This window comes from Mya arenaria, chromosome 4, assembly GCF_026914265.1.
Source record: "Mya arenaria isolate MELC-2E11 chromosome 4, ASM2691426v1".
Lineage (NCBI taxonomy): Eukaryota > Metazoa > Mollusca > Bivalvia > Myida > Myidae > Mya > Mya arenaria.
Genome location: NC_069125.1, coordinates 1,598,457 through 1,614,099, shown reverse-complemented (window position 1 = coordinate 1,614,099; position 15,643 = coordinate 1,598,457). Strand labels below are relative to the sequence as shown.

The following is a 15,643-nucleotide window of genomic DNA, read 5'->3' as shown; positions in this document are numbered from 1 at the left end:
TGCACAAAAATCATTTCCCAAAAAGCATTTCGCATATGGCATAACACAATCAAATTGAATCGGACGAAATATTGTGCACGTTCCGAACTGCTCCCGGCAGTGAAGGGGATGTAAGACATAGGCTACTGATACTGCTACAGAAATATTATTATACGGTGGAAGAAACGATACTCTTTCTAATTTAACGAGTTAACAGCAATATACAGAGTTGCACATCTTGCTATTCGCAATCTAACTGACTTTCTGGCATATTTTCTCTAGGACACCTCTTTACTTTACCGTTTCTGAATATTATATTGTATTGGTGTGTTTATATATGTTATTCTAATGAATAGACACAATATGTTATTCTAATGAATAGACACAACAAACGTATTATTTTTCACCTCTATTACATGCAGATAAAAGTATTTTTCAAATTAATGTGTTCCTTTTTTCATTTCATACAAAATGATTCTGCTCAATTTATGCTAACAACGGTAAAAAATATTGAATCGAAGCTTTTCGCATTTCGCAAAAAGAATTTCGCATTAAGCAATTCGCAAAAAGCATTTCGCATAAAGCATTAAGCGTTTTGCAAAAAAACATTAAGCATTATGCAAAAAGCATGAAGAATTTCGCATTTCGCAAGAAGCATTGCGCCCCGGCGTTCCATAGTTTACACTTTAATGTTTGTTCAGTGACACCGAGTGAAAGTGTCTGCGTTAAGCAAGTAGTCCGCTGAATTCTCGTGTATTTGATCTCTTAAGTTAATCTTGTTTCATATTATCGGATTTGGTGAAAATGTTACTGGATTGCTAAACGGTTTGGATCCGGATCCAATCTGGTTGACGACATCACTACGGTCACTATCGGCATGCTTAGGGTTACAAACAAAACTTTATCGAAATTACCCATTTACTTCATAGATACGCATGTATTAGCATCTCGAGCAGATAGAAATTGACGCCATAGTGGGAAATTGTTTTTTTTTATGAGTTTAAATGAATTTGCCTCTCGTAAATTGTCCCTTACCGCTATAAACAGTGTTGACCCTTATCATACCGATCGCGACCATAGTAATTTTAAAGTTAACCAGCTTGGACGAACTAACTCGGCGTCTGATCTGGATCCAAGCTGTTTTACACTCAGTCAACTGTTTTACCAGTTTTCAGACGGACCAAACAAGTTTTAATGACCAAACACATGATAATTCAGCGGACTATTTCTTTGAAGGCAGGATGAGGGTTAAACCATTACAGTTTGGAAGCTATGGAAACCGGAATCGGATCTGAATCGAGCACAAAAAAAACGACATTACCGTGTTCAGGCTTTAAATCTAACAGCATACTAAGAATCTCTTCGAGCACATCCTTTGAAAATAGCAGTCGAATCAGTTCCAATTCCCAACTGTTTCCCGTAGTCTACATCGAAAAGTGTCCCCTGCTCAAAATACATGTTTCCTTTTTTTAAATTTTCATGTAGTTTGAGTGTTAAAAGCTTGGATCCAAATCAAGTACATAGTTATTTGTATAGATAACATAATCATGAAAAATCCAACCTTGATTATTCGAACGATATCAATAATTTATACATATACTTGGAAAATTTTAGGGGGGGGGGCGCCGGGACCCCCCCCCCCCTGGATCCGCCTAAGAACACTGACTCATGCAATATGCTACTTAATTCTTAAATCACTGTTCCTAAGTGAAAACAATGCTACATGTTATAAATGAACATACTATTAAGAAAGGAATTTCTAGTCTAAAATATGCTTGACATCATCTAAATATAGGCACATATTTAACATAACTATATACATAACTGAAGTGATTGACACAATTGCCTGTTCTATATATATGAGGGAGTGTAATCACGTCCTTCCTTTGGTTTTTGGTGTCATATTTTAAAACATATATTTCTATATATAGAAACAGGACGTGTGTCAGTTCTCGTCAAAATGTTTTCCATTCCACGCATTTTAGCTATGCATTTAAGTATAAAAGAACATTCCAGGTAGAACTTGTGGTACTTATACGTCCATATAACATTTTAAAGAACATAAGTGTGATAGCAATATATTAGTAAACATAAACACAATATAAATAAAATGCCATGCCAGGCAATTGAGGGATACAGGTCAGTGTAAAAATAAAAAATAAAGGAAAATCGCATGAAGTTGGAATAAAAACAAAAGGTATTTATATTTGAAATATAAAGCAAACCGTATACGAACTAAGGTTTGATTTTGCGGAAAAATACTAGTAGTTTCTTTATTAAATATACAAGTGTAAATCTATGCATTTATAATATGCATATTGAAATGATATCGATATAGCGAGATTTTCACGTGTGTATATGAAGCACATAATAAGAGCACACTGCACAATGATCAGTATACTCCTTAAATGATTTCAGACAAAGGAGCATATGGCTTCGTTTCCTTCATCAGTTGCTGACATTTTAAAAACATGCACGCCTAATGAAGAAGTTTTGTTAGAATAATTGATTGGCCACATCGAGTATCACACAAATGATGTTCGTAGAAAAACTGCTCTGGCCCCACTTTCTCGACTTTTAACGTGATAAAGCTAAGCTCTCTGTTTTTGTTGTGTTATAATTTGTAAAATATTTACATTCCCACGAGGTCTTTGAACTCTTGAAGTAAAATTATCTTTATGATAGTCACGATAAACTAATTTGTATTTAGTAAATCAAGATTAAGTCAGAAATGTGGCTTTTGCTTGATTTTATAAGAGAGAACCATGATTGAGTATATGAGATAATACCATGCGTGTATGAGTATCACGCTTGATTACACGAAAGAGTACCGCGCTTGATTACATGAGAGAGTACCGCGCTTGAGTACATGAGAGAGTACCGCGCTTGATTACACGATAGAGTACCGCGCTTGATTAAACGAGAGGGTACTACGCTTGAATATACGAAAGAGTACCGCGATTGATTACACGAGAGAGTCGCGCGCTTGATTACACGAGATATTACCGCGCTTGATTACATGAGAGAATACTGCGCTTGATTGCCTGAGAGAGTACCGCGATTGATTACACGACAGAGTACCGCGCTTGATTTTGTATCACGCTTGATTACATGAGAAAGTACCGCGCTTGATTGCACGATAGAGTACCGCGCTTGATTACATCAGAGAGTAGCGCTCTTAATTACATGAGAGAGTACCGCGCTTGATTACATGAGAAAGTACCGCGCTTGATTACACGATAGAGTACCGCGCTTGATTACATGAGAGAGTACCGCGCTTAATTACATGAGAGTACCGCGCTTGATAACCTGAGAGAGTACCGCGCTTGATTACATCAGAGAGTACCACGCTTGATTACATGAGAGAGTACCACGCTTAGTTATATGAAATAGTACCGCGCTTAATTACATAAGAGAGTACCGCGCTAGATTACATTAGAGAGTACCATGCTTAATTATATAAGACAGTACCGCGCTTGATTCCATAAGAGGGTACTACGCTTGATTATAGATTACATGAGAGAGCACAGGGCAGGATGTATTGTTATGCCACACCCATATTACCACGCCCCTCCCTCTTACAAAGATTATAGAATAATAGTATAAAATATAATTCTTATAAGTTATTACCAATAACAGTTCCCCCATCATTATTAACAAGCCTGGGAATATTTATTTATTATTATTTATTTTTTGTGGTGGATGGGGCGTAGTCATAGGGGTGTGGCATAACAACGCACCCTGCCCCTGGGTGTGAGAGTGCCACGCTTGATTATATGAGAAGGTGCAATGCTTGATTATATTAGCGAGTACCATGCTTGATTTTATTAGAGAGTACCATGCTTGGTTATATGAGAGAGTACCACGCTTTATTCTGTGAGAGAGTAAAGCGCTTGTTTCATATAAAATCGTAAAAAGGCGTAACGACTTCTGACATGTCGGTGTCAAAAGTAATACAGTTGTTTTTATCTTTCAGCTCGATTAAGATGCGTTCGCTTGTTGTAGCTCAGTTTTCTCTTGGCATACCTATGCTTCCTGTAATTCTTTAATAACGCATGCAAGCATTTCAGGGGTTACACAAACATCACGTGCTTTAGATGGAGACCAAATAATACAAGTTTGTTTCGAGGCCTTTGTCAAGATCAAACATCGAAAACAACCAAAAATCGAAGCCCAACTAACAATGTCTGAACCTTGAATGTGGTAGCATTAAAATGCAGTACGCGTAACACGGAAAGATATGAACAAACCTGCTACAAGATCTTATCAAACCATAAACCAACGGTATAACTGGCATACGAACCTCATATTATCAAGGTATGAATGGCCTTAATCAAAACAAACAGTTTCAGGAAAAAATTACCCCGGATGCCAAAATCTGTAACAAAGATGCATCTAGTTAGTATTTAACTTGGTCGGTGGCTTCTGCAATTTGAAAAGGATTTGATGGATAAATGAAACAGATCTCGTCTAATGTGAAAATCGACAAAAAATAATTGGTATGTAATTATTTTATTCTTGTAATGATGCGATCTGCTGTAACTGTTTCTATGTTGTATACATTGGTAGTGATTTTAACGTGAAAGTAGGTCATTGTGTGTAAATCTGTTGCCTGAAAGTAAAGAAACTTCGATTAGCATTTATGAGGGCCATTTTAAAAGTACGTAAAAATGAACATAAATAAAAGAGGTATACAATTACATTTTTAGAAATCACAGAAGTCATCAGAATATATTTCCTAAATTTGCAAAATTGAATTTCAGTTGCATTGAATTTTCTTGATGTTATACAAGTTTAAAGTAGGTGGGGTAATATTTGTATATCAAACAGAGCACATTGAGATAACGTCGTTATTTCATGTTTTCCAATTTGTATTTGGGTGTCGATTTAGCTTAAGTAAAAACTATTTTGTATATCAACTTCAAACATTCGAATTAAACAAATATATCAAGAGTATCTCTGCATCTGTATGTAATGTTAGACCACGTTAGAACAGAAAACATTACAGAAGTTATATTGTTTTGAAAAATACAAACAAAATATTGTTCAGTGCATTCGTATTTCGGCGCAATCCATTTATAAGTAGAATATATAGAAAGTTTCGCTCAAATTAATTTTATTATTATTATGACATTAATCAATAATGCAAATCTGAACACAGTCACAAAGTTTGGTAGCATTCTACGGATGTATATATGTTTAATCATTGTAAAGTTTACATAACAACCTCATTTATACCGTCTGCTCCGTCTTAGCATATTAATGTTTATACCATCATCAACATACAAAACGTAGATGCATCTCTGGCAGTTTCTTCAATAGAATACCTTTATTTTCATATCGACGTCAACAAATTCATACAAAATTAAGAAAGTCTACGTAGCTTTTGCATAGCCCTCGAATATTACTCTACTTATGTGATGATGATGATGATGATGATGATGATGATGATGATGATGATGATAGATGATGATGATGATGATGAAGATGATGATGATGATGATGATGATGATGATGATGATGATGATGATGATGATGATGATGAGATGATGATGATGATGATGATGATGATGATGATGATGATGATGATGATGATGATGAGATGATGATGATGATGATGATGATGATGATGATGATGATGATGATGATGATGATGATGATGATGATGATAGATGATGATGATGATGATGATGATGATGATGATGATGATGATGATGATGGTGGTGGTGGTGGTGGTGGTGGTGGTGGTGATGATGATGTCGATGTCGACGGCGTAGGCGGCGAGAAATTTCAAAGTTTTCTCTAGATGTAGACCAGATATTTGGCAAAGATTTATTGGCACTTAAGCCGTGTGTTCCAATTTCTTAAATTCTTGAAACATTTTCCAAATTTTAAAGACTTTGCAAATCCACATAATACAAGAATATATTCAAAAGCAATGGGTATAATGATCAGAGAACTGAATTTATATATACTGTAACTAAGATAGATTATTGAGAAATAGAGAAACCAGGCTTAAATTTCTCGAGAAGGCTTAAATCCTTATTTATAACAGGATCGAGCCTAATAGCATAATTCATGGTACTGTTTGCGACGAAAAAAACACAAATCCCAACTTACCGATCTATATGATTTCAGACCGTGTATAAAGAATAACTACATACAAATCCCATTTCGGTCAAGTATTGCCAAGACATTCAGTACAAAGGTACACAGCAATTAACGGTACACGATTTATTGTAAAAACTGTCATCATTGTTTTATTCATTTTAGTGTTGTTCTGACACCTTAATTGCAATTTGATGGTAAATAAAGACCTACAAATATTGAATAAAATGTGCAAACCATAAGCAAATCTTACCTTTAAGTGTTCCCATGTGTAATCTGCGAGCAAAGGCTGAACGAGTTCTTATGATATTTCTGATTTATGAACCAGATAGGCAAAACACTTGCCTTTTGTACCTTGCACATAGTCTTCTAATCTATGTTAATTTTACTCATTTAGAAATGGAAATACATGCTTTTACACCATACCGATTCAGATTTCATTTACAAATGGGCATGCATGATTCGGCTATTTACTGATTCAGATTTTATTTACAAATGGGCATGCATGATTCGGCTATTTACTGATTCAGATTTCATTTACAAATGGGCATGCATGATTCGGCTATTTATTGATTCAGATTTCATTTACAAATGGGCATGCATGATTCGGCTATTTACTGATTCAGATTTAATTCAGAAATGAATATACATGCTTTTGCTCCTTACTCATTCAGAAATGGACATACATGTGTTTGCTCCTTACTCATTCAGAAATGGACATACATGTGTTTGCTCCTTACTCATTCAGAAATGGACATACATGTGTTTGCTCCTTACTCATTCAAAAATGGACATACATGTGTTTGCTCCTGACTGCTTCAGAAATGGACATACATGTGTTTGCTCCTTACTCATTCAGAAATGGACATACATGTGTTTGCTCCTTACTCATTCAGAAATGGACATACATGTGTTTGCTCCTGACTGGTTCAGAAATGGACATACATGTGTTTGCTCCTGACTGGTTCAGAAATGGACATACGTGTGTTTGCTCCTTACTCATTCAGAAATGGACATACGTGTGTTTTCTCCTTACTCATTCAGAAATGGACATACATGTGTTTGCTCCTGACTGGTTCAGAAATGGACATACATGCGTTTGCTCCTGGCTGATTCAGAAATGGACATACATGCTTTTACTCCTTACTGATTCAGAAATGGACATATATGTGTTTGCTCCTTACCAATTCAGATTTAATTTAGGAATGGTCATACAGTAATAACTCTTCGATCTCTGATATCTCAATTTTCCGGTTGTGACTTTTGCTTTCCCATTTCATTTGTCATGCTCCTCAGCGATTTAGATTTCGTTAGAGGGGCATACTGGAATTTGCGTAAAAAGTTCGCATGTTGCTCTGTAACGAATTTTTCTTCCGTATAATTCAATTAAGTTCATGGCCATTAAAGCCGGAGTTTGCATTCAAACAAATTAATGGTTCTATCAAAATAGCATTAAAACGCATGCATTTATTTCATGGTTTTCGGTGATTTATTGGAAAATGATGGTGGATTATGTCTTGATGAACGATGAGTTTATCGAGATATTGTGTAACTGGTTCCCTAATTTTATCCCGTTTCACAGTAAACAACGCACGTAATCACACTCAGTGTTTGGAAGAAAAAATGATGACGTAATTTCCGGTATGACATCATTTGGCTGGTATTGGCATCGATTATCGAATTTAATATCGTTTATACTAGTAATTGATTCCGACAAATGATAATCATAAAATAAAATACAATTGTTTTTGTAAGTGACCCGTGGGAAACCATGTGAGAACCCCTTTAAGTCACGTGATTCCTCACCCTCTCTGAAGGCAAAATATCACAATTGCAGTTTTTAGAATGAATTACATTAACCTTCAAATTGAAATTATCTTCATTGGATGGGCTTGAGCGCTGTTGGCTGATTGTCTCAGTCAGTTGTCTATTAACATTCCAATGTTATCTATGGCACTAGAGAGACTACAAAAACTCGGGAAAATCGGAGGCACTGGCCTCTTCTAACCAGACAGCATGCAGTCTTTTATTGCCTTGCTAATATCAAGGTGTGCTAAAGATAGATATGTGTTAATGTAAAAATGTTAATCATTGAATTCAGTATTGTGCATTTTTCGAAATAAAATTTTAGTTATCTGCTTTATAGCCGAAGTATTAAAGATGTTATATGTTTAGGAGTGGGCTGGTTTACTCATCACATAACACACTGCTGACTTTAATTGTTACCTGACATTCATGAAAAAGGAGATTAATGGGTGGAACTTTTTGTGTTAATATTGAATTCAGTATTAATTTTTGAAAACATTTGTCCTATGGCATAAACTGTAAAAACCGCATGTTCAGTAATGAAACACCCTAAACGTAGTAGCGAAATACCTATATTAAAGAAACACCCTATTTTTAGCATTGAACACCCTTGTTTCACTAAATTACAGGATTGAAACACTCTTACTACAGTACTGAAAGACCATAATTACAGTCTTGAAACACACTAATTTCAACATTATAATGACACTCTTTTAATCAGCATTGAAACACCCAAAATTCAATATTAAAACACACTTATTGCAGTATCTTTGAATTATTATTTATGCATATATGTTATATTAAAGGGTAAAGCCTATTCGTTTCTTCTGATGTAACAATTCTTAGCAGTGAACGTACCTTCGCTTTCCTGTAGCATTTTGACATATGCTCACCAAATTGTATATGTTGCCATGTACACTATTTAAAAATGAGATTATATTATTGTATATGAGCTCTATTTCGTCTCACATAGGTGAACGTATATGTGGACGTATAAGTGTACGTATAAGTGTACGAATATGTGTACGCATATGTGTACTTATATGTGGACGTATATGTGTACGTATAAGTGTACGTATATGTGTACGTATAAGTGTACATATAAGTGTACGTATATGTGTACGTATATGTGTACGTATATGTGTACGTATAAGTGTACGTATATGTGAACGTATATGTGTACGTATATGTGAACGTATATGTGTACGTATATGTGTACGTATAAGTGTACGTATATGGGTACGTATATGTGTACATATAAGTGTACGTATATGTGTACGTATATGTGTACGTATATGTGTACGTATAAGTGTATGTATATGTGTACGTATATGTGTACTTATATGTGTACGTATATGTGTACGTATATGTGTACGTATATGGTAACGTATAAGTGTACGTATATGTGTACGTATAAGTGTACGTATATGTGTACGTATATGTGTACGTATATGTGTACGTATATGTGTACGTATATGTGTACTTATATGTGTACGTATATATGGACGTATAAGTGTACGTATAAGTGTACGTATATGTGTATGTATATGTGTACGTATAAGTGTACGTATATGTGTACGTATATGTGTAATTATATGTGTACGTATATGTGTGTGTACGTATAAGTGTACGTATATGTGTACGTATATGTGTACGTATATGTGTACGTATAAGTGTACGTATATGTGTACGTATAAGTGTACGTATAAGTGTACGTATAAGTGTACGTATATGTGTACGTATATGTGTACGTATAAGTGTACGTATATGTGAACGTATATGTGTACGTATATGTGTACGTATATGTGTACGTTTAAGTGTACGTATATGTGTACGTATATGTGTACGTATATGTGTACGTTTAAGTGTACGTATAAGTGTACGTATAAGTGTACGTATATGTATGTACGTATATGTGAACGTATATGTGTACGTTTATGTGGACGTATATGTGGACGTATAAGTGTACTTATATGTGAACGTATATGTGTACGTATATGTGTACGTATATGTGTACGTTTAAGCGTACGTATATGTGTACGTATATGTGTACGTATAAGTGTACGTATATGTGTACGTATATGTGTACGTATATGTGTACGTATAAGTGTACGTATATGTGTACGTATATGTGTACGTATATGTGTACGTATAAGTGTACGTATATGTGTACGTATATGTGAACGTATGTGTGGACGTATATATGTACGTATAAGTGTACGTATAAGTGTACGTATATGTGTACGTATATGTGAACGTATATGTGTACGTATATATGTACGTATATGTGTACGTATATGTGGACGTATATGTGGACGTATATATGTACGTATATGCGGACGTATATGTGGACGTATATGTGTACGTATATATGTAAGTATATGTGGACGTATATGTGGACGTATATGTGGACGTATATGTGGACGTAAATGTGGACGTATATGTGGACGTATATATGTAAGTATATGTGGACGTATATGTGGACGTATATATGGACGTATATGTTGACGTATATGTGGACGTATATATGTACGTATATGTGTACGTATATGTGTACGTATATGTGGACGTATATGTGTACGTATATATGTACGTATATGTGTACGTATATGTGTACGTATATGTGGACGTATATGTGGACGTATATGTGTACGTATATGTGAACGTATATGTGTACGTATATATGTAAGTATATGTGTACGAATAAGTGTACGTATATGTGGACGTATATGTGGACGTATATGTGGACGTATATGTGAACGTATATGTGTACGTATATGTGAACGTATATGTGTACGTTTATATGTAAGTATATGTGTACGTATAAGTGTACGTATATGTGGACGTATATGTGGACGTATATGTGGACGTATATGTGAACGTATATGTGTACGTATATGTGTACGTATATATGTACGTATATGTGTACGTATAAGTGTACGTTTATGTGAACGTATAAGTGTACGTATAAGTGTACGTATATGTGAACGTATATGTGTACGTATATGTGAACGTATAAGTGTACGTATAAGTGTACGTATATGTGAACGTATATGTGTACGTATATGTGAACGTATAAGTGTACGTATAAGTGTACGTATATGTGACGTATATGTGAACGTATATGTGAACGTATATGTGTACGTATAAGTGTACGTATATGTGAACGTATAAGTGTAAGTATATGTGTACGTATATGTGTACGTATATGTGAACGTATATGTGAACGTATATGTGTACGTATATGTGTACGTATAAGTGTACGTATATGTGAACGTATAAGTGTACGTATAAGTGTACGTATATGTGAACGTATATGTGTACGTATAAGTGTACGTATATGTGAACGTATAAGTGTACGTATATGTGTACGTATATGTGAACTTATATGTGTACGTATATGTGAACGTATATGTGTACGTATAAGTGTACGTATATGTGTACGTATATGTGTACGTATAAGTGTACGTATAAGTGTATGTATAAGTGTACGTATATGTGTACGTATATGTGTACGTATAAGTGTACGTATAAGTGTATGTATAAGTGTACGTATAAGTGTATGTATATGTGTACGTATATGTGTACGTATATGTGAACGTATAATTGTACGTATAAGTGTACGTATATGTGTACGTATATGTGTACGTATATGTGTATGTATATGTGTACGTATAAGTGTACGTATATGTGTACGTATATGTGTACGTATATGTGAACGTATATTTGTACGTATATGTGTACGTATAAGTGTACGTATAAGTGTACGTATATGTGTACGTATAAGTGTACTTATATGTGTACGTATATGTGTACGTATAAGTGTACGTATAAGTGTACGTATATGTGTACGTATAAGTGTACGTATATGTGGACGTATAAGTGTACGTTTATATATACGTATATATGTACGTATAAGTGTACGTATATGTGTACGTATATGTGTACGTATATATGTACGTATAAGTGTACGTATATGTGTACGTATATATGTACGTATAAGTGTACGTATAAGTGTACGTTTATATATACGTATATATGTACGTATAAGTGTACGTATAAGTGTACGTTTATATATACGTATATATGTACGTATAAGTGTACGTATATGTGTACGTATATATGTACGTATATATGTACGTATAAGTGTACGTATAAGTGTACGTATATGTGTACGTATATATGTACGTATATGTAGACGTTTAAGGAATATTTTAATATTGAGATATATCGGTGTATGGAATCCTTTAATCATTGCATGGTTCATGCAGTCTGAAGGATTTCACGATTATCCGTCCTTATTAGTGATCATATGACTAAATATTTTCATACACAGGTGTGCTGCAATTCTTAAATATTCATTGTTTATTATTATTTGCACTAGTTATTTGCAATACATATCTCGAATAATCCAACCCCAACCCTGACAAAATTCGATACCAAGACAATTGAAGCTGCACTCTCACAGATTAAACGTTTTGACAACTTTTTTATTTTTTATCTTGGAACGAGCCAATTTTTGCGAAAATCCATGGAAACCAGTTATATAAGACTGCTGACAAGTAGATCGCATATTTTTATATTTAAGTAAAAAATAATGTTTTACGGTTTAAGCCATAAAACATTAATTTTCGAACGGAAATATGCAAATCTGCGATCTGATTTTTTGTCAGCAATCTTTTATCACTGGTTTGCAGATGTTTACGCAAATATTTGCTCTTTCCAAGACAAAAAAATAAAAAAAAGTTGTCAAAACGGTAAATCTGTGAGAGTGCAGCTTTAATACCTACATTGTATTTATGTGCATTATGAACTCGGCTATTTGAACAGGAACAGTGTTAATGACTTGTTTTATCAACGTCACATACATTCAACGACAATAAAACGTCATTTAACTAATCATAAACGTCGTGTTTGTACATTTTAGAGGTATTCCGAAGATGCTGCGTTTATCGTAATAACTATGAGGAATACAATTGGAAAGATGTGCGTTTATTATAGGAAGCGCAATGGAATTGTTAACATTTACTTATAAGCCTTTGTCTGGCATACACAATACAATTTTATTGTGTTATTTCCTTCTTTCTGCAATGATCATATAGCAAACAAATACAGTATTCATATGAGAAGAAATAAGGTTTTCTGTTTGCCTAGGTAACATGGCTGTAGTATCAGCACACATGCTAAGAGAGTAAACTATCTATAAGGCCGAAAAAATACATTTGGTTCGGGTAACCCGACCCTACCTACGAGATAGGCGCCAACCCTATACCGTTTTATAGTAAAAGAATACTAATTATATATACTTTATTTTGAAGTGTGTGTTTTAATATGTATTTTAAAATCTTTAAAGCTGCACTCTCACAGATATACCATTTTTCAACATTTTTATTTTTTTGTATTGGAAAGAGCATTTTTTTGCATAAATATCTGCAAACCAATGATATAAGATTGCTGACAAAAAAATCAGATCGTAGATTTTCATATTTGCTTTCAAAAAATTATGAATCATGGCTTAAATCTTCACTAACGGTTTAAGAAAAATGCATAAAACGTCAATTTTTGAACTTTTAGATAAAATCTGCGACCTCTTTTTTTCAGCGGTATTATATAACTTGTTTCCACGGATTTTTGCAAAAATTGGCTCGTTCCAAGACAAAAAATAAAAAAGTTGTCAAAACGTTTAATCTGTGAGAGTGCAGCTTTAAAACTTTATGCAGGAGATTTCTTAAACGCCATTCTCCAATGATGACGATAACGTTCTTATATAAAGCCTAATAAAAAAATAGAATAAAAAAGCCTTCCTTTTCTACCTGTTTTTCAAAAGGATGTTACCCTAACCAAACCTTTTTTGTTGTTGCTGGCCTAACATATATGTAGTATGAACACAAACTCTCAGAGAGTAAACAGCTCATAAATTCTAATATTTTCTGCCTGGCAGGACGTAACAGAAGCTTTATAATCTTTGGAAATCAGATCCAGAAAAGATGGTTATATGATTTTGATGGAGTTATCTTAACATCCCATTAAGTATTTCCTTTACCCTCGGGGCAACATATAACACTAAACAACATTCAACAGTGTTATTTCGGATCAAAGGAGAGCCGCTGCCTACTGTGATGGACAGTGATTTGATTATGGTCTGTTGATGAAATAAACAAGATATCGGTACTATACCAGAACTGTGCTTTTGGAATTGAAAACACTTCAATGATAAAAAAATATGATATATTTGACTTGTGCCTGCTGGGAAAAGCAACCATTCAATTCCCATTAAAATTTTACGATAGAACTTTAAAATCAATGGATGTTTTTAATGATTCGTAATTTAAACATCAGTATGTATATGAGATGCTGAGTTCCATTTTTTATTTAGAAAAAGTGTGAACGCTTTAATCTAATAAATTTCGTTACTTAACTTCAAAGCAATCAAAATACAGGACAACTTCTGGAATATTTTAAGTGGGTATTGGTAAGAATTTAACGTATTTTCTTTCATTTGTGTGGATGAAGTCTAGATGTACAGTTAGCAAGAATTGCCATGTAGATGTATTGCATTGAACCAAATCAATTCGCATCGGTTATGTTGGTCACGTGACAATGTATAAATTGTCTTTTTCGGGAGACGTTTCCAATGACCAACTTAGATCTAAATTTTAAGGGTGCTTTTACTTTACTGTAAAAATAACTGGCCAATAAACTTACTTTCACTGACGCGTATCAAAGAATAAGGATAAGAATATTATTGAAAACTGCTCCAGCGGCTGTATTCAGTAACCTTAGATTCAGATGAGAATCCAATGTTTTTGGGTTGACTGTAATATAACTGACCAATGGATTAAATGTAATCACTGAGGCGGGTCAACGGACAGGGATGCAAATGATATTTAATACTGCACCTTGGCCAAAGTTACGAAAGAAGAGCGGCGTTTTAAAGAGTCCTCGTGGGCGAGCGGTTTTGTTGTCGTGGTTCAGTGTATGATATTAGATGTCAATTTAAAAAAAATGCAATGTCTTCAGCGATATGATAAAAATTGAGAAGATAATTTATATTTTTCAATTTTCATACAATTCGTACATGCTTTTTATTTGCAGATGTATGGCATTGGACCAAAACAAAATGAATCATTCCAAAGTACATGTCGACGAAAGCGAACCGACCGGATGTAAGTACAAACATACTTTAGTTACCAACCTTGTCGCAAAATGTCCTTAAGTTACCAACAATGTCGCAAAATATACTTTAGTTACCAACGATGTCGCCAAAATGTCCTAAAATTACCAACAATATCGCAAAATATACTTTAGTTACCAACGATATCGCCAAAATGTCCTAAAATTACCAACAATGTCGCAAAATGTCCTTAAGTTACCAACGATGTCGGAAAATATACTTTAGTTACCAACGATGTCGCAAAATAAACTTTAGTTACCAACGATGTCGCAAAATATGTCGCAAAATATACTTTAGTTACCAACGATGTCGCAAAATATGTCGCAAAATATACTTTAGTTACCAACGATGTCGCAAAATAAACTTTAGTTACCAACGATGTCGCAAAATATGTCGCAAAATATACTTTAGTTACCAACGATGTCGCAAAATATGTCGCAAAATATACTTTAGTTACCAACGATGTCGCCAAAATATAGTTTAGTTACCAAGGATGTCGCAAAATATCCTACAACGTCGCAAAAGTGCACTTTGGATACCAATAACGTCGCAAAAATGTACTTTTGTTACAAACTA

The 15,643-nt window shown here is 34.3% G+C and overlaps 1 protein-coding gene across 1 annotated transcript in view; it reads left to right on the top strand.

Annotated features, from left to right (window-relative positions):
* The window catches only part of LOC128231828 (myosin light chain kinase family member 4-like), a 41,682-nt gene that overhangs the window by 10,545 nt on the left and 15,494 nt on the right, over positions 1-15,643 (top strand). The window contains exon 2 of the mRNA XM_052945043.1: positions 14,989-15,059. Coding sequence (XP_052801003.1) covers positions 14,989-15,059 — 71 coding nt within the window. The remainder of the gene's footprint in view (positions 1-14,988; positions 15,060-15,643) is intronic.